General features: G+C 38.6%; 2 protein-coding genes across 2 annotated transcripts in view; one reads left to right on the top strand and one right to left on the bottom strand.

Moving 5' to 3' along the window:
- Nucleotides 1-1,567: 1,567 nt before the first annotated feature.
- Nucleotides 1,568-2,263, bottom strand: LOC150078849 (protein CFDP2-like). Its single transcript, XM_090382858.1, has one exon. It carries the CDS (start codon nucleotides 2,261-2,263, stop codon nucleotides 1,568-1,570), a length of 696 nt encoding a protein of 231 aa, XP_090238984.1.
- A 5,740-nt stretch (nucleotides 2,264-8,003) lies between these two features.
- Nucleotides 8,004-25,248, top strand: part of LOC150078848 (mdm2-binding protein-like) — a 162,582-nt gene continuing 145,337 nt past the window's right edge. The window contains exon 1 of the mRNA XM_090382857.1: nucleotides 8,004-8,123. Within this exon, the coding sequence (XP_090238983.1) occupies nucleotides 8,004-8,123 (120 nt within the window). The remainder of the gene's footprint in view (nucleotides 8,124-25,248) is intronic.

The raw sequence follows: 25,248 nt of genomic DNA, 5'->3' as shown, positions 1-25,248 counted from the left end.
GGTGCCTCCGTAGCCAGGTGGGAAGGAGCAGCAGTGCGTAGCACACACTTCTTGATTAGACTGAGGTTCGAGCCAGTCACCACCAAATACGGAGGATGCGGAAAGGTCAGGGAATGACCACCGCATATCCCGGAGCAATATGGCCTTAGTTGCTAATGCTCCTAAAAACCAAATAACCCATACTCACCAGATGTGAGTTCCTGGACATTGCTCTTCATGGACTAACGTTATTAGTGGAATTCCCCAAGGTTTGGTGTTGGACCCATTGTTGTTTTCGGTATTTATCAATGATATTGATGAAGGTATATCAGGGTTAATATCTAAGTTTGCAGATGATACGAAGGTAGCAGTGTTGTTAATGACAGTAATGATAGTATGCTACTGCAATAGGATCTTGAAAAGTTGAGCTGGGAGGTTGCAACTGAAGTTTAACATTGACAAATGTTAAGTACTGCATATGGGTAGCAGCAACCCCAGAGTAACGTATCAACTGGATGGTACTACACTCAGGTAGTGGAGAATGAAAAGGACCCGGGGGCAATTGTGCAAATTGGCAGTCAGACATGAAGTTTTCTGAGCAGTGCAAAAAGGCTGCAAGAGTAGGTCGTGGGGTCTTGTCAATGATATACAGGAATTTTGCTAGCAGGGATAAGGGAGGTGATTGTCCCATTGTATAAGGCAGTGGTCAGGCCACACCTTGAGTACTGTATACAGGGCTGGAGGCCTCATTTTAGAAAAGATATAGAGCTGCTGGAATGAGTACAGAGAAGGGTTGCGAGATTGATGGGTGGAACAAAGGGCTGGTGTTACCAAGAAAGGCTTAAGTTCTGCAAATTGCAGCTTCTGGAGACTAGGCACGTGTGAGGTGGTCTAATTGAAATATATAAGGCCTTGAATGGATTAAGCAAGCTCGGTGCTAATGGGATTCTTCCTCTTGCTCAGATTACTCACCTGGGGGACATAAATTCAAATTGAGGAAAGACAATTATAGAAAAATATGCTGAAATTTGCCTTTAGCCAGCGGGTGGTTGATAGTTGGAACAAACTTCCATCTGTTGTAGTGGAGGTCAGCAACTTAAATAAGTTCAAGGCAGAACTAGACAGACATTTGGAGTGAATGGATGGGTGAAATGGGAAGGATTTTTTTTTTTTTTTTGGCTGATGCTATATAAGCTTGCTTTCTTGCATCATACGCCTATACTAATGCCTTGTTTCCATTTTCCCAGAAATTTATGAGCTGCTTTGTTTATAGTTTCTTTAATGTTATTCCACATCTGGTTAATATTGTTTATCATACTTTCCTTATTTACCTCATTATAGCTATTTGTATTATTCTGGAACAGTATTCTTATTTTTTCATGCTTTAGTTTTTCTAGGTTCCATTTATTATTTATTTTCTTTCCATTAATATACTTTAGCTTTAGTTCTGTTATCATTTTCACCATTGAATGGTCACTGCCCACATCTGCAATACATGGCTTTTTTTATCTGATTGCGGTATCTTTGTTTCACCAGAATGTAGTCTAACTGATATCTACGAGAATCTCCAGGATTTTTTCCACATATGTCATACTGGTGCCTGAAACCAAGTGTTAGCAACTACAAATCTTTCTTGACTACAGAAATCAAATAGTCGTTGTCCCCTCAAATTTCTTACTCCTAGCCTGAAATCTCTAACGATATTTCCTTCTCTTTTGTCTCCAACTGTATTCCAGTCTCCCATTGTAATTATATTATCATTTGATTTTGTTTTTCTTAGAAGTTCTTCCAATTGTTCGTAGATATCTTCTACTGTGTCTTCATCACTATTTGATGTGGGCATGTAAACTTGTATTATTACAATATCAAGTGGAGCTGCTGCAAGATGGATCATTATAATCCTGTTACTGATTGTTTCCACATCTGTCAAGCATGATGAAAAATGTTTGGACATAATAATTGCAACACCTCCCTGACCTTTATCACTTTCTGAATGTATTATTTTGTATTCTCCACTGAGGAATTCTCCTGCATCTTTCCAACGGGCCTTAGCCAGTTCAAGGACCTGTAGTTTATTCCTTTTCAATTCTCCTTTAACATTCTCTAATTTTCCAGTCTGTAGCATAGTGCATACATTCCATGTTCCAATTCTAAAACAGGGATTTTGCTTTCTGATGGCCTGTAAAACCCTGCCACTTAACCTGCTGGGCCTGACATCACATTGCCTATATGCATTGTTGATCCTACAATTGCCAGTTACTCTAATTCTTCTTTGCCTGCTCATCATTGGTTTTCTTGGGAAAAGAAAGGTAACAGGGTGGTTTCCCCTTGCCTTCCCTCCCAATTGTATTAACCTTACAACAGTAAACATGGGTTAAAATGACCAAAACAAATATTCAACAAGAATGTGCATGCATAGTAGTGATAATATTCACTTCTTATTGTCGTGTATTTTTGCATTAATGTCACTTGTCAATCTTTCTGGACTTGTCTGATTAATTCAATATTTTATGTATGGATTATTTTATTTCTGATATTTATGCCTATAAAGACAAACTTTTGTAGTAATTGGAACTAATGAAAAAAAGATTTTAGTAGCTTTGCATATTATTATTTTTTGCTGTTATTGTTGATTACGACTCCAAGAGTAGCTCATGGAGTATTGTCAATGATATACAGGAATTTTTCCAGCAGGGATAAGGAGGTGATTATTCCATTGTATAAGGCGATGGTCAGGCCACACCTAGAGTACTGTATACAGGTCTGGAGGCCTCATTTCAAGAAGGATATAGAGCTGCTGGAACGAGTACAGAGAAGGGCAACAAGATTAGTGAATGGAACAAAGGGGTGCTCTTACGAAGAAAGGCTTAAGTTTTGCAAATTACAGTGTCTGGAGACTAGGCACCAGCGAGGTGATCTGATAGAGGTGTATAAAGCCTTGAATGGTTTAAGCATGCTCAATGCTGACGGGATTCTTCCTCTAGCTCAGAAAACTCACCTGAGAGGGCATAAATTCAAATTGAAGAAAGACAGATGTAGGATAGACGTGCGGAAATTTGCCTTTAGCCAGCGGGTGGTTGGTTGGTGGAACAGACTTCCATCCCTTGTGGTGGAGGTTGATAGCCTAAATAAGTTTAAGGCTCAGCTGGACAGGTATTTTGAACGAACAGAGGGGTGAAGTGGAAGTGGGTTTTTTTTTTTTTTTTTTTGGCTGATGCTGCATAAGCTTGCTTTCTTGCATCAAATGCCTCTACTAATGCTAATGCTAATTACGAAGCTTTCTCTTAGCTTGCAGACTGTGAATTAATACCTATTCATGATCATATTCATAAGTTCTATGATATTGTTTTAATACTGGTATACATAAAAATCCATAGAGATAATTTTGACCTCATAGCATTAGCCTTAGTAGAGGCATATAATTCAAGAAAGCAAGCTTATTAGCATCAGCCAAAAAAAAAAAAAAAAAACTTCCCGTTTAACCCGTCCATTCACTCCAAAAGTTTGTCTAGTTCGGCCTTGAATTTATTTAAGCTGTCAATTTCCGTGACAGATGGAAGTTTGTTCCAGCAATCAAACACCCGCTGGTTAAAGACAAATTTCCACACATCTATTCTACAACTGTCTTTCCACAGTTTGAATTTATGCTCCCTCAGGTGCAAAATCTGAGCAAGAGGAAGAATCTCATCGACATTGAGCTTGCTCAAACTATTCAACGCCTTATACACCTCAGTCACATCACCTCGCAGGTACCTAGTCTCCAAACTGCAATTTGCAGAACTTAAGCCTTTCTTGTTAAAAGCATGCATTATAGCCTTAGTAGCTAATGCGCCAATAAAAATCAAACTTGTTAAAAGCAACCCTTTGTTCCACTCACTACTCTCATTTTGCCCTTTTCTGTACTTGTCCCAGCAGCTCTACATCATTTCCTGAAATGAGGCCTCAGACCTATATGCAGTACTCAAGGTGTGGCCAGACCATTGGGTTATACAAGGGGTTAATCACCTTCTTATCCCTGCTAGCAAAATTCCTGTATATCATTGACAAAATCCCATGAGCTGTCCTGGCAACCTATCTGCAATTACTCCCAGATCTTTTTCATTTTTCACTACCCTGACTGTAGTACCACACTTTTTTTTTTTTTTTTTTTTTCCCCTTCATGACCACATCTCAGTATCCAATCAGGGCAGCCCCAAGTGGGTAGGCGAGGTAAGCTTTGCTTACAGGTGGCAGTTCAGGAGGGCGGCAAAAAAATTTTTGACATATACAAGTCGGACCTCTGTTTAATGAACTTCTTTATAGAAAAATTTTATATTTAGCAATTTTTTTAAAATTTCCCCTGGGTAATTACATTTTATAATAGTTTCAGTAGAAAGAAGAAAATTTCCATATAACGAACGGATTATGAGAGACTACTGGGAACGCATTTTTCATACTTCAGGCAATTCTGTCAATTAGCACTGCTGCTAAGCACGAATTAAGAGCCAAAGGGATTCCACATGTCCTGATAAAGGTGCCTCCATAGCCAGGTGGGAAGGAGCAGCAGTGCGTAGCACACGCTTCTTGATTAGGCCGGGGTTCAAGCCTGTCACCACTAAATGTGGAGGATGTGGAAAGGTCAGGGAATGACCACCGCATATCCCGGAGCAATATGGCCTTAGTTGCTAATGCTCCTAAAAACCAAAATAACAAATAACAATGTCCTGATGACAAAGAGCAGAGTCGTCCTGAAAGATGCAGTTACTTGGCAGGTTGAAATGGTCTCTAATGGTTGGCAGCAGTTTGCTTTCCAATATAGCCAGGTATCCATTGGCATTTACAGAACCTTTTATAAACTGCAGGTGACCTACTGTGTGATATGAAATGCACCCCCATATCATTTGGCAGGTAGGGAATTTCACTGTAGACGCCATACAATCTGGATAGTACTCTTTGCCACGTCTACGGCAAATCGTTTGTCTCCCATCAGAGCTATGCAGGTTGAATTCCTTCTCATCCGAGAAAATAACTGACTTTCACTGCTCAGGGGTCCATTTGACATGCTCCTTACACCAAATTAATTGGGCCCTTTTCATTTTTTTGTGTGAGGAGGGGCTTCTTCTTAGCACAACGGGCTACAAGTCCATTTTTGAAGAGGCATCTTCTGACTGTTACTGCACTTGCTACCACTCCTGTATGTTCTTCCCATTGTCTTTTCAGCTCAGATGAAGAAGCTTTACATTTAAGGCATAAGCGCTTCAAAACACTGCCCTGTTTTGGCGTAGAGACTCTTTTGCATCTGGTTCCTTTTTTCCTATTAGCAGACCCAGTATTCTTGAGTTTGAAAAGAAATCTACTCACTGTTGACTGCTTACAAGACATTCTATAAGCAATATGATGGGAAGAACATCCTTCCTCAAGTAAAGCAACAATAGCACTCTTTCTTTGTGGCGTCAACTGCACATAACTCGCCATCCTGACACAAGCAAGGAATGACTGCAACTCTTGCAGAGCATGTTTATATAGCTGAAAGCACAGCTGATGCAATATAACATCTTCACCTATGCATATGAATCTTATCTGATGTAATCTCTAAGAAATATTGCCATATACTTACGTTATTTGGATGACAATTACAATTTTAGGGGGTGATGCACTTTTTTTGAACACCAATGTATAACTGCAGTCTTGTCTAGATGATCCTGCAGTGCTTCTTTAACCAATGACTCCATTATTTTCCCTGGAACAGAAGTTAAACTAACAGGTCTGTAATTACTTGTTACCTTTCAATTCCCCTTTGTGAATTGGGGCTACATTTGCACATCTCCAGACCATGGGGACCTCCCCTGAGTTCAAAGATGTCCTTATAATCATGTCTAAGGGCCTGCTTACTTCCTTTGCTACCTCCTTTAATATAACTGGATAGATCCCATCCACCCTGGGTGCCTTTCTTATGTTTAACTTCAACAATTTCTTCTCCACTTTGCTATCATTTATTACAAAATCATTTAACTCCCTGTTAGAGTTTAATAAGCTTCTGGCCTCCGCTTCCCTACAGAATTCCTCATGTCTGAATGGAAATGCAAAATACTCATTCAGTTTGTCAGCTACTGAGCAGAATCATCAACAATCGAACAATTAATATCAAGTGGACCAAATTGATTCATCCCCTTCCTTCTAGTGTTTACATAAGTAAAGAAGTCTTTACTGTTTTTATTCACATCCTTTGCCAAGAATTTCTTATAATTTGCCTTTGCTTGCCTAACCTCCTTTATGACTTGATTACAGACTATCTTATATCTACCATAGGCATCTGTGTCTCCTGATATGCATCCCATGTATTTTTCTTCTCTGCCACGAGTCCCTTTTGTCCATCTGATATCCATTTAGGCCTAAAACTTGAACGGTATTTCTTAGTTGGTATGAAAAGCCTAATAGCTTCCAAGGTTAATTCCTTGAATGCATCCCATTTAGAATTTGCTGTTGGCACCATCATCAGTTGGTCCCACTGTATAGAATTTAAAAACTGTCTGAGACCACTGTAGTCACCTTTATGATAGCAAAAAACCCTTCCCTTTACCCCTGATGGTAGTTACATCTTTGAGTAAATCCCACATCAGTACACTGTGGTCACTGCCACCTAGTGGTTCCTTTATCTGCAGATTCTTAATGCATTAATAATCACTGCTGATAATCAGATCAAGAGTATTACTTCCTCTGGTTACCTCTTCAACATTCTGCTGCAGAAAACAATCATCCAATAAATCCACGATAGTGTGCGAGTGACCAATCCACAATTTCCAGTCTATATCTGGGAAGTTAAAATCCCCCATTATAAGACAATCTGATTTACTGGCCCACTCTATATCTCTGTATAGTTATTCATTGTTCTCATCAGAGTCATTGATTCTATAACAGACTCCTACTCTCAATTTTGCTTTTCCAAAATACTTACGTAACACCAAACTGACTCAACACTGCACTGCTCATTCATGTCAGCCGGATCCAATTCCTTACATTTTGTGTGTTTCTTAACTAACAGCATGACCTCTCCTCCCTTTCTATCCTGTCTCTCCTTTCTGTACACATTATACTTCCCAAATTCCAATTCTTATATCTGTGTGACACCACATCTCTATTATCCCAACAATATCTGCTGTTGATGTCTTGACCAGTGCCTCAAATTCATCAAATGTATTTACTTTACTCCTAGCATTGGTGTAAATGCAAATATACATGCAACTATTTATACTCTTAGTTACCCTAACACAGCCCATGTATTATCTTGTTCCATGATGACTCCTAGCAGTCCTTGAAATCCCCAGAACCTTGTCTTTGAAGCTGTTGCTCAATCTAATAGAAGCAGTGCAAGAATCACTTTTACCTCTGCCTGTGGCTATTGTTAATCTATTAGTCTGTGAATCCCCCTCCTAAGCTTGCAATTTTCCAACCCACCTAACGCTGCCTTGATAGCTTCAGCAAATATTCATCCCTGTAGAAACAATCTCTCCTGTTAACAAGCACAGATCATGCTGAGAAAAATTCTACCCCAGGAGCCTTGCACAGTCTCTATAGAGCCGAATTGATAAGGCTCTCATCATATACTTCTCCTGTTGTGTCTGGGCAGAATTGCAGACACTTTCAAATTTAACCCTTAATTGCGACTATTTTTCAAAATCGATCTGTACTTGGTAAGTAAGTCCACAGATCTCTTACTCTTAATGTCATTAGCGCCTCTTCAACTCATTCTCCAATTTTTAATAGAGAAACTAGGAATGGCTCTCCTTGAAAGTTATTGTGAATTAGACTAGGTGAACAAAGTGATTTCAGAACACAAAAGAGCTAAATGAAATGGTCATCAAAAGGTTACCTCACAAGTACCTGCCATTGGATTAATAGATATCTTTGTAATGATGAATAAATTTAACACTATTTTATGTGTTGAATAGATAATTTTGCTGTGCTGCTAAATAATATGGATACCTGCTTTAGGATCATTACAAGGAGAACAGAAGAAATGGATATTAAATCACTTAAATTCTATGATGCCCACTCCCAGTACTGTTTCCCACTGGAATCGTGTTGCCCCTCACTTGGCTGTCCTACTGCAGCAAAGCAATGTTCTTCATTATGCAATCCTTTCACCATCCAATGACGATTCTGAAGTAAATATTAGTTTTTAATATTTTACTTTATCTCTTTTTTTTTTACTAATTTTAATTTATTTATTAATCAAAACTAGTGATGAAATTGGTTTTAACTTTATTTTCATTTGATAAATATACTATTACATATATTTGTTATGTAATTTTATGTCATCATTCTTTGTTGAGCTACAGGTATAGTGTACTATAGATCAGTGTTTTTCTACATGTGGGCTGTCAAAGCTTCTTGAAGCTTAAGTGGTCAGTGTTATTTAATGGGAGTATTGCTATAGATCAGTGGTGTCCAACATTTTCCTGTATGGGGGCCATATTCAAAGATAGATTTGTTGTGCAAGCTGCACTGAGTGATTCAAGAAAAATGAATGTGTTACATTTCCCATATCTTGTTACATATACAAGGAAGCTGTTTTCATGTTACCATTTTTTATTTTCAGACTATATATAAAAAATGCAAATTCCCAACACTTTTATGTGCAACAAATCTATGTCAGTGATTTATTTTTCAGATTTTATTAAAATTTATAAAAATATGATTTACTTTTGTTTTTTAAAAATATACTTTTCTTTTGTTTTTTTAAAAAAAATACCTTACTTTTGCTTTTAAATGCTTACTTTAGAAAATTTACAACCTGAAAAGGATCACTGCTTTTCAATATTAAGATGAATAAATAAATATAATGATACACTTATAATGTTTTGTATTGTTCATTTTGTAACTTTGAACACTTCTTTTCACAATGCTCCTTTATATTGATCATAAGATTTGTGATTTGAATCATAGTGGCTTTTAAATTATATTCTTTAAAAACTGATACTGTCTCCTTACATATCAAACACACTTCTTTTTTATTGTACTAATGAAGATATAGTCTTCAATCCACCTTTGATTAAAAACACGACACTCCAAATAGACTTTCCTCTTTTGGAACATTTTTAAGGATGATTTTTTAATTCAATACAAATTAATAATAATTCAATACAATGAATAAGTTATATCAAAATAGTAGAATTTCACAATATGTAAAGATGATAAGTACATAACTGTATTTAGCGTGCATATGACTGCACTGGACTACATGTACACATTACGCTTGCATGCCTGTACATGCAGTGTCATGACTCTCTAAAATGTTGTTTTAGTTCACTTTCTGTGTGGGCTGTACAAAAATTATTTGCGGACCATAGGTTGGACACCACTGCTATAGATAATGATGATTATAATAATAATGAGTGTTAGTAGTGGAAAATGATGCAAGAAAGCAAGCTCATAAAGCATCAGCAAAAAAAAAAAAAAAAAAAACTTACTACATCACCTGTCCATCCTCTCCAATAATTTTTCTTGTTCTTTCTTAAATTTATTCAAACTACTCACTTTCACAACAGATGGAAGTTTATTTCAACAGTCAACCATCTGCTGCTGATTAAAGGAAAACTTCTAAACATCTATCATGCAACCATCCTTCCTCAGTTTGAATTTATGCCCCTTGTGTGTGTAATCTGAACAAGAGGAAGAATGCCATCAGCATTGAGCTTTCTCAATCCGTTCAAAGCCTTAACCACTTCAATCAGATCACCTTGCAGAACTGAAGCCCTTCTTAGTATAGCTCAGTTTGCAGAACCGAAGCCCTTCTTGGTATAACTCACCAATTTCATTGCCTTTCTCTGCACCCATTCCAACAGATTAACATCCTTTCCTAAAATGAGGCCCAGACCAGTATGCAGCACCCAAGATACAGCCTTATCATTGCCTTGTATAGTGTGATAATCACCTCCATATCCTTAGTAGCAAGTTCCTGTATATTATTGACAAAACCCCATGAGCTGTTCTGTCTACTGCTCAGCAAACTTCATATCTGACTGCACAATTATCTCCAGGTCATTTTCATTTTCCATTACCCTGATTGTAGTACCACACAGTTGGTACGTTAATCTGGGACTGCAGTACCTTGCATTTGTGTTGGACTTGGTGCATCATGGCCTTAGTTGCCCATGCACCATAAAAACCAAAACCTTGCATTTGTCAATGTTAAACTTCAACTATTATTTTTCAGCCTATCTGCCTAATTTTTCTAATCTTATTGCAGTGTAGTAGCTTACCTTGATTATTGTCATTAATTACACTGCCAACTTTTGTACCATTTGCAAACTTAGACATTAAGCCTAAATTTATAAATATAGAAAACAACATGGGCCCAGCACTGAACCCTGTGGGATTCCACTAATAACATTAGCCCATGAAGAGCAATGTCTGTTAATTACTACTCTCTGTCTTCTGCTCAACCATCCTGTTATCCATAACAGTAACTTGCTCTTAATGCCACACTGCTCCAATTTATATTGCAGTATTTTATGCGCAACAGTATCAGAAGCCGTCCTGAAATTCAAGTATGTGATATTAAAATTATTTTTTGCATCCAGTTCCTTTGTTACTACATTTATGGTATCCAATCAGATTGGTCAGACAAGATTTCCTGTTAACAAGTCCATGTGCCGTTACTGCAGTATAATTGCATTCCCCTGTAGATGATCCTGCATTACATCTTTAACCACTGACTCTATTGTTTTTACTGGAACAGAGGTTAAGCTAATAGTTCTATAATTACTGATGCCACTTTTGATACCCCCATTTGTGAATTCGCAATAAATTCACACATCTCCAATGCAGAGGCACCTCTCTCAAATCCAGAGATGCTCTCATAATTATGACTAAGGGTTTGCTTACTTCTTTTGCTGCTTCCCTTAATATAATTGGAAAGATAACATCTACTCCAGACACCTTTTTAATGTTTAGCTTCAAAAATTTCTCTTTCACTTTCTTCTCAGTAATCACAAAATTATTTAGCTCCTTGTTAGAGTTTGATAAGCTTCTGGCTTAATAACAATATTATTTGACAAAATGAAACTTTTTTTTTTTTTTTTTTTTTTTTTCCATCACAAATGAAAACATACTTTTCTAAACTAGTTTTGCATGCCGATTATTTTTATTTATTTTTTTTTTTTTCCATCACAAATGAAAACATACTTTTCTAAACTTGTTTTGCATGCTGATTTTTTTTTTTTTTTTTTTAAATTTTGTTTCTAGAACACGCTTTTAGTAATGTGGTTGCTGATAATATCAGTTCAAGTTAATTAAGATGATACCATTAGACTAGTTACAATACATTTTTATCAGTTTTACAGTTTAAGTCCAAAAAGTGGTTAGAGGTTGTCCACAGGGCTGTTTTTGGCCTATTAATGTGGAATCTGGTGTTGAATGAGTGGTTGCTGCAAACATATCCAGACACGTGGTAGTATATGCTGATGATTTGGTTTTGCTGGTACAGTTCGATAAAAATTCCAATTCTGTGTTGGTAGAGCTGCATCATTGGAGTACATTGCATAGGTTGATGGTTTTGCAGAGAAAACGTACAACAATCCTGAAAGGACACTTATCTATAAATAGAAACTCGGTAACCATCATTAAGGACATTAACCTGTAATGCCTCAAGAGTATCAAATACCTAGGGATTAAAATAGATTGGCAATTATGATTTGTATCGCATGTTACATACATTGCAGAAAAGGTTTGGCGTTTTGTGCAAATGATTGCTACAGTTATGAGAAAGGAGTGGGAAATCAGAGGAAAGTCATTGGAAATCCTATATGACTGCGTCTTTCTAACAGTTGTCACCTATGTAGCACATGTTTGGTTCGACTGTGTTTTGCAAAAAATTAATGTCAGCAAAATGTACTCTGCACACCGAACAATGTTATTGAAGCTGTCTCTGTGTCCTGCCGAACTGTATCAAATGATGCACCACAGATTGTAACTGGACGCATGCCTATAGATTTGGTTCTTCTTTTTAGAGGTTTGTGTTATTACCTGTATTGAAAAATCCTCTATGAAAGAATGAGCATCAAGCTAGACTGTGAGGTGAGTTATAAGCAGGAGGAAAAACCATATCTGGACCTTACTGGTATATATTTGGCAGGACTGATGAAATGATAGTACAAAAGGAAGCATCACTAAAAAATTCTTTCCTACTCTCAACAACAAGGAAGGTGGGGGAATACAACGTTGGTTCAGTCCAACTCTACAGACAACTTTCTTTCTCACAGGCCATGGGTCATTCTATGCTAAGTTACATGAATTAGGGATAAGCGAGCATACACACTGCTTTTGTGGACTTAGGGAGGATTTGGACCACGTCTTATATGTGTGTCAGGAATATGAAGACCTCAGGAAGGACTTTGTTGAGCAGGCCTTGCACTTGCAATCCTTGGAGCCTGGATGCAAGAAACAGCTTGTTGATACAAAGAGAACTTTGCTCCTTTCCAGGTATTTGCAATCCATGTTTTTAGAAGGAAGCACTTGTTGGAGCTAGAGCAGCAATAGTATGGAAAAAGGGTCTGGGCAACAGTATATAACAATCACATGGATCAGCTGCCTTACATCAAGTCTTTCTCATTGAGCATTACTCAGTGTAGGCTTTCTTGGGTTTGTTTTCTTGTAGTAAACTGGAGTTTCTTCTCTGACTGCACTAGGCTGATAACAAGGAGCATTGAATGGTACCTGCAAATTGGTCTTGTGGTATTATGCACCCACATCTCCTTGTGGTGCTGTGCAGTGTTTGCCCTAATATGCCATTCTTCTGGGTTCCCTGCATTCTCTTGTAATGCACTGGAAGCTACTCTTCTTCCTGCACATAAGTTGCATCTCATTGTGGTGCAACAATAATTGGATCTTTTACAATACATGTGTACTTTATTGGCTTTCATTGTATTGCACAGAATTCTTTGTTCCATGCCTCTTTTGATGCATTTGAATATGTCCCTCAGGTGCAGTAATTAAGGTGTGTTTTGCACACATAAATAGATATCATAAGCATCACAGCTCCATTGATGTTGGATCAATTCTATTAGCTGGTTAGCAGTCTTCAAAATGGAAATTACTGGAGACAGGATAAGCACAGGATGTGAGGTAACCCTTTTCAATAATGGTGGGAATTTACCCTGTTGAAACCACAGTGGGTGGTTAGTGAGATGAATGACATGACTTTGTGCGGATGTTTGTGGGCTGACCTGATGAAAAACATTGCTCATTGGAAATGGACATGGGCGTTTCAATGTTTAGTCTGATGGTGAAAAGTTTTGGTTCCTGGTTACAGACCTATGGATTACCTGATGAATGATTGGCTGTGATCCTGCTTTGGCTAGTGTACAACAGATGTACAAGTGAGTGAATGCTGTCTTGTGGCACTTTAGATAGATCAGAAGTCTGTGACTGGGGAATATCTTGCACAGCTATATGAACTGAAGAGCCAACTATGAAATTGATCTCAGTGTTGAGGTAGGAGCAGTATTTAGGGCTAGACTTGTTTGAATTTGTGATCCATCACCCTTGAAGCACACCTGTTGTCTCCAGGCAGTTGGATTCATGTCAGAGAAACTGGGTGCTCCTGCAGTGGATTAGATCATCCCAGTGAGCCTGCCTGCAGTTTCTATCAGCTGCATACGTTGTTTTGGGAACAAAGGTCTTGACTTATCCTGATTGTGATTTTATGTAGTGAATGCAAAGTCAACTTTTTGTGGTGAGGTGAAGCAGTTAAATACTTCCTTGTGAGAAAGACTTATTCTCTAATCAAGACCAGCAGATTCATTATTAGCCTAGCTGTTTCATTCATATATGAGCTAATGAACTGACATATCCTCCAAATTGGGGGTATTATATTGATGCTGTTTATTATGTTATCAGCATGTTGGCAGATGATTGATGATGTTTTGGATTGATGCTGTCAGTGTATGGATAATAAACTCTTTATTATCCGTACACTGACAGATGATGGCTGTCTCCATGTGCCAGGAATGATAACCAACTAGTAGTAGTAGTATTATATGTTATGCTAGAAATTATCTGTTCGGTATTGCGATAGCTGGTTGGAACCACCTTCTCTAATAAATTAAAAAAAAAAAAAAAAAGTACGCTATTGTAAAAAATTTATATACAATTTAAAACTTGTGGGTGATTTCCTTTGGTGCACTTTGTCTGGAATGTTCTTTTACAACATCCACTAGTAGCCTGCCAATATATGTTCATTCCAGAAAACTTGGTAACAATTTGCATTGACTTAACGTCTTAATGGAATCATTCTTCCCTGCTGGCTACTCACTATGAATTCCTGGAAAGAAGTCTAAATGGGAATGCAGGAAATGAAGTTTCGAGCATTTTTATGTATCAAGCAGTTTTTGAACTCCATCTTTCTGTGCATGAAACCTCTGGTTTCCAAAACGTTTCTACAAAGCCATTTGAAAGCCTGGCAGGCTTTCAAATGGCTGTGGAAATGCCACACAATAAGTGTGGCATTTTTCAAAGTTTTCATCCTGCAGAAACGCTCTGATTTGAGATCCCACAAAGATATCCTCTTTCATTTTGTGGCACTAATTTTTGGAAATTTCTCACTCAGTAAGTAATGGTTCTCTCTCTTTCTCTCAGTAAATAATGAAATCATCTCAAATTCGTTTTATCCATTTCTCTCATAAAACTTTATTGGGTGAATTTAATGTGGAGAGGTGGAAGGAAAACTTTCATTGAATCCACAAATGGAACATACCTTGGACTACTTGTTTCTGGCGCATATATGCTTCTTTGAGGCCATTCATGACTATTATAATGGTTTGCAGTAGAATGACTGTCCTATAAGCATAGGAAACAACATTGCAAACCATACATGCCCATTCAAGTGTCTTTGTATTTAGCTGTTGGGCCCCTATTAGGACTCACCGTTGCCCATACTTTGCCACAAGGAGGTAGGTCAGGCATACTTTGGCAGGCCCTGCCACCTAATTTCCAAGGATTTCAGTATGTCTCCTTTAGATGAATAGAGTGGGCAGTGGGGATGGATGGCTTTAGGTTCCTGTTATGCAAGAGAATAGCTTTCAAGCTGTGCTAAGTAAAGTGTAAAGTGTGTTAATTGTCTAACAGCACCAGGCATTTCCCCATCTCTGCATTGTGTACTCTGTTTTTGTGACACAGAACTCTGTGGAGGCCAGAGATTTAAAAAGTGTGTGGGGGAGTGGAATGTCGTGTAGTGTTAAGTTCCGTTGTTTCTCTGACCATTTAGCTGTTGGGCCCCTATTGGGACTCACCATTGCCCATACTTTGCCACAAGGAGGTAGGTCAGGCATACTCTGGCAGGCCCTGCCACCTAATTTCCAAGGATTTCAGTGACAAGGCCTATTTATAAAGTGGGGAGTGGTTGAAACTAGAATTTGGAAAGGCCAAAAGAGATTTTCGAGACAGCGGTTGAATTTAGACGTTGATTAGAATTTGGCAGCATTGTTAATGGGATGTACTCCGTCGGTTTAGTTAGAGTCGGGGGGAGACTGAAGATTGGGGGCGAACAGGTAGAAGGATGGAGACGATAGAGTAGGGATCCCCAAAGATGTCAGTGCACAGTTTCAAGCTGTGCTTTTTTTTTTTTTTTTTTTTTGCCTGACAGCACTGGGGGTTCCCCCCCATCTCCACTTTCAAGCTGTGCTTAGAAAAGTCCATGAAAAGGCATCATTCAGATATAATGCGGACTTGTGACAGTTCCTTAAAAACTCTATTGATATCGTAGCAGAGCAGACCACAAAGAATTACTGTAAAGAGTGTTGCCAAGGCTTGGTTTCTTCTTCAATAGTGAGACACTTTCACCTGCTTAACCAAATATTTCTGCTTCAGTTGGAGGCAGGAAGTTCAGCTTTTTCTTTGGAAAGGGCTCGATCTCTAATGGGGTTACCTGGCTCATCTTGGGTAAATGTCTCCAGTTTCGATGTCGCTTTATCAGGGTAAGGAAACCTTCAGCTGAAGTTCTCAAGCCTCTGCTGATTTCACTTTCATTGCATTCTGTCTTCTGAAGAATCTAATCCATGCTGTGGAGACACTAGGATTAGCATACTATCATTGTGAGGAATTTGTCTTTTTCATGTTAGGAGTGTTTAATATTTTTTGATCCCGTATCTCTGAACTGCAGACATAAGTCTCACAGTTTCTATTAAAATGGAATTGTTTTAAGATTTAATGACTTAAAATGAATCGATTTTAAATTTATGTTAAAACTGGAAATGTAATTTAGTTTTATCTGCTTCCAAAGTTACATATAACCAGGCACACCAGTGATTTTTCTGTTTCTCAGTTGCTTAAACTGGCATTGGAAGGGTACCTGGCAGGTGTACCTTGAAAATAATGTTCCTCTATTAACTGTTAATCAATGATTAATAACTAAATTTAGTTATTAATCATTGATTAACAATTAATACCTTCCTAAAGAGGTATTAACTGTTAATCAATATTTTCAAGAATATTTGCCGATGCTATCAAGGCAGTGTTAGGTGGGTCGGAAAACTGCTAGCTTGGGGGGGGGGATTCACAGACTAAAAGATTAACAGTGGCTGCAGACAGAGGCAAAAGTGATTCTTGCACTGCTTCTATTAGAATGAGTAGCAGCCTGGAAAGCAAGGTTCTGGGGATTTCCAGGACTACTGGGAGTCATCATGGAATAAGTAAATACGTGGGCTGTGTTACGGTAACTAAGAGTAGGAACAGGTGCATGTGTACTTGTATGTATACCAATGCTAGAAGTATAGTTAATAAATTTTATGAGTTTGAAGTGCTTTTCAAGACATCAAAGGCAGATATTGTTGGGTTATCAGAGATGTGGTGTCACACAGATATAAGCAGTGCAAAATTGGAATTTGGGGAGTACAATGTGTACAGAAAAGATAGACAGGAAGGGAGGGAGGAGTGGTTATGCTGTTAGTTAAGAAACATAAAATCGAAGGAAGTGCATCCAATTGACATTGATGGACAATGCAATGTTGAGTGAGTGTGGTGTGACAAGCACTGGGAAAGGGAAAACGAGAGTAAGTATGTGTTATAGGCCTAATGACTCTGATGAGTGTAATGAACAATTGTGCAGAGAAATACTGGGACGGTAAATCCGAATGTCTAACAATGGGGGATTTTAACTTTCTAGATATTGACTGGAACTTGTGGGTTGGTCACTCACTCACACACTAGCAAGGCTTTGGGGATTTATTGGATGATTGTTTTCTACAGCAGTATGTTCAGAGGCAATCAGATGAGTAATACTCTTGATCTGATTTATCAGTAGTGATTCTTCATGCATTAGGAATCTGCAGATAAAGGAACCACTAGGTGGCAGTGAACACAGTTTGCTGATATGGGATTTACTCAAAGGGGTAAAGGGAAGGGTTTTTGCTTTCATAAAGCTGACTACAGTGGGATCAACTGATGATGTTCCAACTGTGAATTCTAAATGTGAAGCCTTCGGGGGCTTAATCTTGGAGGCTACTAGTCTTTTCATACCAACTAAGAAATATTGTTCAAGGTTTAGGCCTAAATGGATGTCAGATGAACTAATGAGATTCTTGGTAGAGAAGAAAAATGCACGGGATGCATATAAATTATGAGGCGACACAGAAGCCTATGACAGATATAAGCTAGTCTGTAATCAAATCACAAAGGAGCTTTGGCAGGCGAAGGCACATTATGAGAAATCTTTGGCAAAGGATGCAAAGAAAAATAGCAAAGAGTTCTTTACTTATGTAAACTCTAGAAGGAAAAGGATGAATCAGATTGGTCCAATTAACATAGATGGTTTGACTATTGATGATCCTGCTCAAGTAGCTGATAAACTGAATGAGTATTTTGCATCTACATTCACACATGAGGAGTTATTCAAGGAGGAAAATGCCAGAAGTTTATCAAACTCTAACAGGGAGCTAAGTGATTTTGTAATAACTGAGAGCAAAGTGGAGGAGAAATTATTGAAGTTAAACATAAGGAAGGCACCTAGGGTGGATGGGACTATCCAGTTAGATTAAAGAAGGCAGCAAAGGAAGTAAGCAAACCCTTAGCCATAACTATGAGATCTTCCTTGGACTGAGGGGAGGTCCCCATGGACTGGAGGTGTGCAAATGTATCCACAATTCACAAATGGGGTTCAAAAGATGACACAAGTAACCATAGATCTGTTAGTTTAACTTGTGTTCCAGGGAAAATAATGGAGTCACTGGTTAAAGAAGCATTGCAGAATCATCTAGACAAGACTGCAGTAATAGTTAAGACACAGCACAGGTTTGTTAAAGGGAGGTCTTATCTGACCAATTTGATTGGATACTATGATGTGGTCACAAAGGAACTGGATGCAAAAAATAATTTTGATATCATATACTTGGTTGTCAGGAAAGCTTTTGATACTGTTGCACATGGAAGACTGCTGTACAAATTGGAGCAATGTGGCATTGGGGGCAAATTGCTGCTATGGATAAAGGGATGGTTGAGTGGGAGAAGACAGAGTGGTAATCAATGGACACTGCTCTTCATGGACTAATCTTATTAGCGGAGTTCCCCAGGGTTCGGTGCTGGGCACATTGTTTTGTGTATTCATCAGTGATATTGATGAAGGTATATCAGGATTAATATCCAAGTTTGCAGATGATACAAAGGTTGGCAGGGTTATTAATGACAGTAAAGACAGTATGGTACTTCAACAGGATTTAGATAAGTTGGGCAAATGGGCTGAGAAGTGGCAACTGAAGTTTAACATTGACAAATGCAAAGTACTGCATATGGATAGCAGTAACCCAAGGGAAACGTACCAACTACGTAGTACTATGCTCAGGGAAGTGGAGTATGAAAAGGATTTGGTGGTAATTGTGCAGTCAGATATGAAGTTCGCTGAGCAGGCAGAAGGACTGCCAGAACAGGTCATGGAGTCCTGTCAATGATATATAGGAATTTTGCTAGCAGGGACAAGGAGGTGATTATCCCATTTTACAAGACAATGGTCAGGTCATACAAGGTATGACCTGACCATTGTGTATTGTGTACAGGTCTGGAGACCTCATTTTAGGAAGGATGTAGAATTGCCAGAATGAGTACAAAGAAGGGAAACAAAATTGGTAAGGGGAAAAGGGGATGCTCTTACCAAGATGAGCTTAAATTCTGCAAATTGCAGTGCCTGGAGACTAGGCACCTGCGAGGTGATCTGATTGAGGTGTATAATGCCTTGAATGGGTTGAGCAAGCTCAACACTGATGGGATTATTCCTCTTGCTCAGATTATGAACCTGAGGGGGCATAGATTAAAATTGAGGAAAGACAGTTGTAGAATCAATGTGTGGAAATTTGCCTTTAGCCGTGGGTAGTTGATTACTTGAACAGACTTCTATCTCTAGTTGTGGAAGTTGATAGCTTAAATAAATTTAAGGCTGAGCTAGATAGGATTTGGAGTGAATGATGGATGAAATGAGAGGGTGTTTTTTTTTTTTTTTTTGGCTGATGCTGCATAAGCTTGCTTTCTTGCATCATATGCTTCAACTAATGCTAATGCTAAGATAATACCTTTCTAAAATAATCAAACTTTTTATTGCAATAGTTTCTTAAATGATTTTTTTTTATTTATTTATTTTTTTATGGTTTTTGTACAGAAATTGCTCCTAGAACCTGTTAGTTGATATGCCGCTCTCTTTGCAACTGTTTGACTTTTTGGTTTTGGGAATGTCATGGTACTGGACAAGTGCCAATGCTGTGTTTCTTTATAGTTTCTGGTTACATGTTTTTTTTTTCTCCCACGATTTTCATTAAATTTCAACAGTCTTACTCTGTTTTGAATTTGAAAGACTTATTGTTTTCATATATTAAAGAAGAGAACATGGCGCCTCCGTAGCCAGGTGGGAAGGAGCAGCAGTGCGTAGCACACGCTTCTTGATTAGACCGGGGTTCGAGCCCGTCACCACCAAATACGGAGGATGCGGAAAGGTCAGGGAATGACCACCGCATATCCCGGAGCAATATGGCCTTAGTTGCTAATGCTCCTAAAAAGCAAATAACAAACAAACAAACAAACATAACAGAAGAGAACATAAAGAGTCTAATATTCTCCCAAAACAGCTCCTACTTTGCAAAACGTGACATATGTAGTTTCAAATTTTTCATGTTGTGAAGGACACCAATATATATATATATATATATTGGTGTCCTTCACAATATATATATATATACAGGGTGATTCGCTACCAGTGCGACAAACATGCAGGAGGTGTAGGGGGCACAAAGACGAATCGGAATCACATAGCATTGCAGGGTCCGAAATGCCTTCGTCATGCGATAGAGGATGTTGAACGGGAGGTCGCGTGAACAGCGATCCCACTGGAAGTCAGCATTTGCAAACCGGTTCCCGAGGCAGTAGGATGGATGAGTATTCAAACGTTGAACTGGCCAACATGCACCTCGCGTATGGAGCTGCGGACTGTAACGGGCGCACCGCTCTGCGCTTGTACCAGGAACGTTTCCCGCACAGGCGTGCAACTCATCATACGATTTTCGCACGTGTGAACAGAAGGTTACGTGAGACTGGTTGTTTCACGAGAGGTACCATGAATCGAGAGCAAACGACAAGGACGCCAGACAGTGAGGAGAATGTCCTATGTCTTGCAGACGGCAATCCGAGTACGAGTACTCGAGCGATAGGCCAACGATTGGGTATTTCCCAATCTGCTCTATGGAGGATACTGCCAACAAACCAAATGAGTTCATACCATCTGGAACGCGTCGAATCATTGGAACCTGCGGATTATCCACTCCGGAGGACTTTTGCTATTTGGTTTCTTCAGCAGAGTGCAGCAAACAGCGCATTTGCTGCGTCCGTATTGTTCATGGATGAGCAAGTTTCACAAGAGAGGGAACCTTCAATCAACATAACGCCCATTTGTGGGCTTTGGAGAACCCCCATGGTACGCAAACACATACAACTCAACGCCGTTTCTCTGTCAATGTTTGGGCCAGCATTGTTGGAGACCACCTCATTGGACCGTACCTTCTGCCCCCTTGTCTGGACGGTAGGGCATACTTGATCTTTCTACAGCAAGTCCTGCCCGAACTTATTGAAGAAGCACATGTTCCTCAGTCGTTGCGCCGCTCGATGTGGTTCCAGCATGATGGGGCTCCCCCACATTACACCAATGACGTCCGCCAACACCTAAACGTTACATTTGGACAGCATTGGATAGGTCGTGGTGGTCCGGTTCATTGGCTTGCTAGATTGCTGGACCTATCATGCCTGGACTTCTTCTGCTGGGGTCAAATGAAGACATTGGTGTACGAGACCTCCGTTGATTCAGTTGAAGACCTCGTCGCTCGCATCTCTGTAGCTGCCGGGGAGATTCGAGACACGCCAGTAATCTTCCAGAATGTTAGGGATTCCATGCGGCGGTGCTGTGAAGCCTGTGTGACTGCTTCTGGTCCAACTTTTGAGCACCTTCTGTAGCATGGCTTTTTGCCTATGTAAAACTTGTCATTAAAATGATTTCTGTTATACTAACGAGTTGCTGTTTCTGTTCTTTTTCTTTGCTTTGTTCACGCAACCTCCCACATGACGAAGGCATTTCGAACCCCGCAATGCTATGTGATTCCGATTTGTCTTTGTGCCCCCTACACCTCCTGCAAGGCACCTCCGTAGCCAGGTGGGAAGGAGCAGCAGTGCTTAGCACACGCTTCTTGATTAGACCGGGGTTCGAGCCCGTCACCACCAAATATGGAGGATGCAGAAAGGTCAGGGAATGACCACCGCATATTCCCGGAGCAATATGGCCTTAGTTGCTAATGCTCCTAAAAACCAAATACAGTGAAACTTCTCCTAACGACACCTCTCATTAACGGACATCTCTCTACAACGGACATTTTCAAATTCCCCAACTCACCTCCATTGGTTTTAACGTGTTTGCAGCTTCTGTCTAGCGGACATTCTCTGTAATGGACGCGGACAGGCAATCTGCACTGTTTCGTTTAGATTAGCACTTAATTTGATCTCCCCATAACAGACAGCGGGCGAGCTCACGGCCCTTTCTCTAGGAACGTTTCTTCCATGTATTGCCTCAATCGTGTGTTTATTTTCTATTTCCGATTCTCTGAATTTTATCAAGGTTTACGTCACGGTTCTAAACCCTTTTTCAAGAATTTTAAGGCACGTGTAAAACTTGTGATGAATTCGGTGTGTGCAGGGGGGGGGGATATTGTCGGCTTTTCAGTTTTCAGTTTTGTTCAGTGTCGTGTGAAGTGCACAATGTCTTCTCGTAAACATTTAACTTTAAAAGATAAAGTCGAACTCATTAATGCGTATGATCAGCAAAAAAACAGTGTTCGCAATCTCGCTGCAAAATTCAAAATCGGGAAGACGCAGGTAAGCGACATCTTAAAGAAAAAAAAATGAACTGCTCAAACAATTTTGGCAACACGGAAATGATTGGGTTCAAAAATCATTCCCGAAAACTGTTGGACTTCAAATTTGTCGCGCATGTGCTAAAAAAATTCCCATTAATGGGCCTATTATTAGGGAAAAGGCTTTGAAGGTTGCGAAATCTATGGGTGTAAATGAGTTCAAACTTCTGTGGGATGGCTAGACAAGTTCAAAACTCGGCATAAAATTTCTTGGAAAACCGTAAGTGGTGAAGGTGGATCTGTTGATACTGGGGTTGTAACAGAGTGGACCGTCAAATTGGAAGATTTATGTCGTGATTTTGAAGCTAAGGATATTTACAACTGTGATGAAACAGGGTTGTTTTTTTTTTAAAGCTCTTCCTGAAAAAACAATGAGTCTAAAAAACGAAAAGTGCCAGGGCGGAAACATTTCTAAGAAACGCTTGACTGTACTATTGTGTACAAATATGCTGGGAGACTTTGAACACCCTCTTGTTATAGGAAACCCACAAAATCCTCGTTTCAAGGGCATAAAGTTGAATCTTTTGGATGTTGACTGGAAGTCTAATAAAAAAGCGTGGATGACACGAGATATCATGAGCGAATGGATAAGTCACTTTAACCAAAACATGATTCGTCAAAACAGAAAAATTATTCTTTTCATGGATAATGCTGGATCTCACCCGCACATTGAATTGTCCAACATTCAAATCATTTTTCTGCCACCAAACACATCTGCAGAGTGTCAGCCCTTGGATCAAAGGATAATAAAAAAATTTAAACTTTACTACAGAAAACGTGTTTTAAGACATCTCATTGCAAACATGAATGATGTAACATGTGCGAGTGACCTTGCAAAGAAAATCAGCATCCTAGATGCGATTCAATGGATTTCCTCTTCAGTAAACGCAATTAGAAAACAAACTGTCATAAAGTCTGGCTTCTCAAACGCAAAAATTGAAGTTGTGAACAGCAATGTGGAGCACCAAGAAGAACAAGAACTTCAACATCTATTGATAATGTACGATACTTCCGCTACAAGTGACCCTGGCTACAAAGATATAGACTTGAACCTCACTACAGAAGATGGTGCTCTAGATATCAACGACATTATCATCGATATTTTTCAAGAAGTTCCTCATGAGGATGAAGAAATGGAAGGAGGTCATTCTGTCGAAGAATATATTAACGACGAACCACCGATGAAAATAGAAGAAGCGTTCATACAAATCAATCGTTTAAAAATGTTTTTCGCCACTGAAGAAGATACTGAAGGACTTTCGATGGTTTCTTCACTCCAAACAAATGTTGAAAACAAAATTATCAGCCGGAAGAAGGTGCAGAAGAAAATAAGTGATTTCTGTATGCATTTTTCTTAAGATAAAGTAATAATATGCATAGCACAATTGTATGTATATTATTTACAAAAATATTGTTCAAAATCTGTATATATTTTAATTTAATTTTACATTAAACGTTTAACGATTTTTCTTTCTTTCTTTTTTTTTTTTTCTCCCTCAGACTTCTTGTTAGCGGACACTTCTCTCTAACGGACACATTTTCGTTCCCCATGGCTGTCCGTTAAAGGGAAGTTTCACTGTAATAACAACAACAACAACAACAACCTCCTGCAAGTTTGTCGCACTGGTAGTGAATCACCCTGTATATATGTGTCCACTGTTTTTTTTTTTTTAATTTTTAGCAGAATTAATATATATATATATTTTTTTATTTTGAAATAAAAGTTGTAAAACATGTACCATTTTAAATTAAATTAAATTTAAGAAACACTATGTACAAGTTAGTGCAAATGCATTGTATTAATACACAGCTAAACTCTGAATTAGCAAATTTTTGCAGAGGCGGCATAATCTTAATTAAGTTATATCTCATATTGTGAATACTTTCACAATGAGTTATATGAGATATAACTTAAATGATGCTGCCTTTGCAAAAATTTGCTAATTCAGAGTTTAGCTGTGTACTAATATGATGCATTTGCGCTAACTTGTATGTAGTCTAATTCTCTTGCAGCCTGAGGCATAAGCCCTTAATTCATTTTAAATTTAAGAAACACTTAAATCATGAAATAAGTACAGAAAAATAATTAATGCTGTTCTAGAGTTATACGTAAAGCAAGGTGCTATTCTGTTCCTATGAACCTATCCGCCCCTAAATCAGAAAATAAGGAATAAAATACATAATAAACTAAATAAAAAGAACCAAAGCAACACTCATTCCTTGGGGTAGTGAGCACACGACTCCCTGCCCAAAGAGACAAATACCCATACCCGAAGAATATATGCCACTAAACCGAAAATACCACAGACAGAAAAACCACAAAGAAACAAAGGTGAGTATTGTTTTGGCTTATTATGAATTTTATTCCTTATTTTTTGTTTGGTATAGACATAGTTAGGTTCGTAGGAGCAGAAAAGCACCGTGCCATACCTGTAACCCTACAACATTAATTATTTTGCTGTATTTATTTAGTGGTTCAAGTGTTTCTTAAATTTAATTTAATTTAAAATGATATAACCACATTTTCATTCCCTATAATAAATTGTTACCACAGCATATTTTAAAAATTTAAATATTTTTGAACTTAATTTACATAAAATAAGTATTGAAATCAGTACAGTACAGAAATGTTTGGTCCAGGTTAATGACTAAACCATTCTCTACTGTTTTCTTGTTTGAAAACTATAGAGAATGGTTTAGTCATTAACCTGGACCAAACATTTCTGTACTGTACTTGAGATGTGCAGTGTGAACAGTGCCAGGTTAACAGTGTTTAACATCACAAATCTTGGGAGTTGCTTTCTTCTTTGAATGGTCAAACTTTTTGCTACCTGCTATATGCGTTCAGTGCCTCTTGTGATAT

This window comes from Mastigoproctus giganteus, chromosome 10 (assembly GCF_048544385.1).
Source record: "Mastigoproctus giganteus isolate SK-2022 chromosome 10, ASM4854438v1, whole genome shotgun sequence".
Lineage (NCBI taxonomy): Eukaryota > Metazoa > Arthropoda > Arachnida > Uropygi > Thelyphonidae > Mastigoproctus > Mastigoproctus giganteus.
This window is presented reverse-complemented; position numbering and strand designations above follow the sequence as displayed.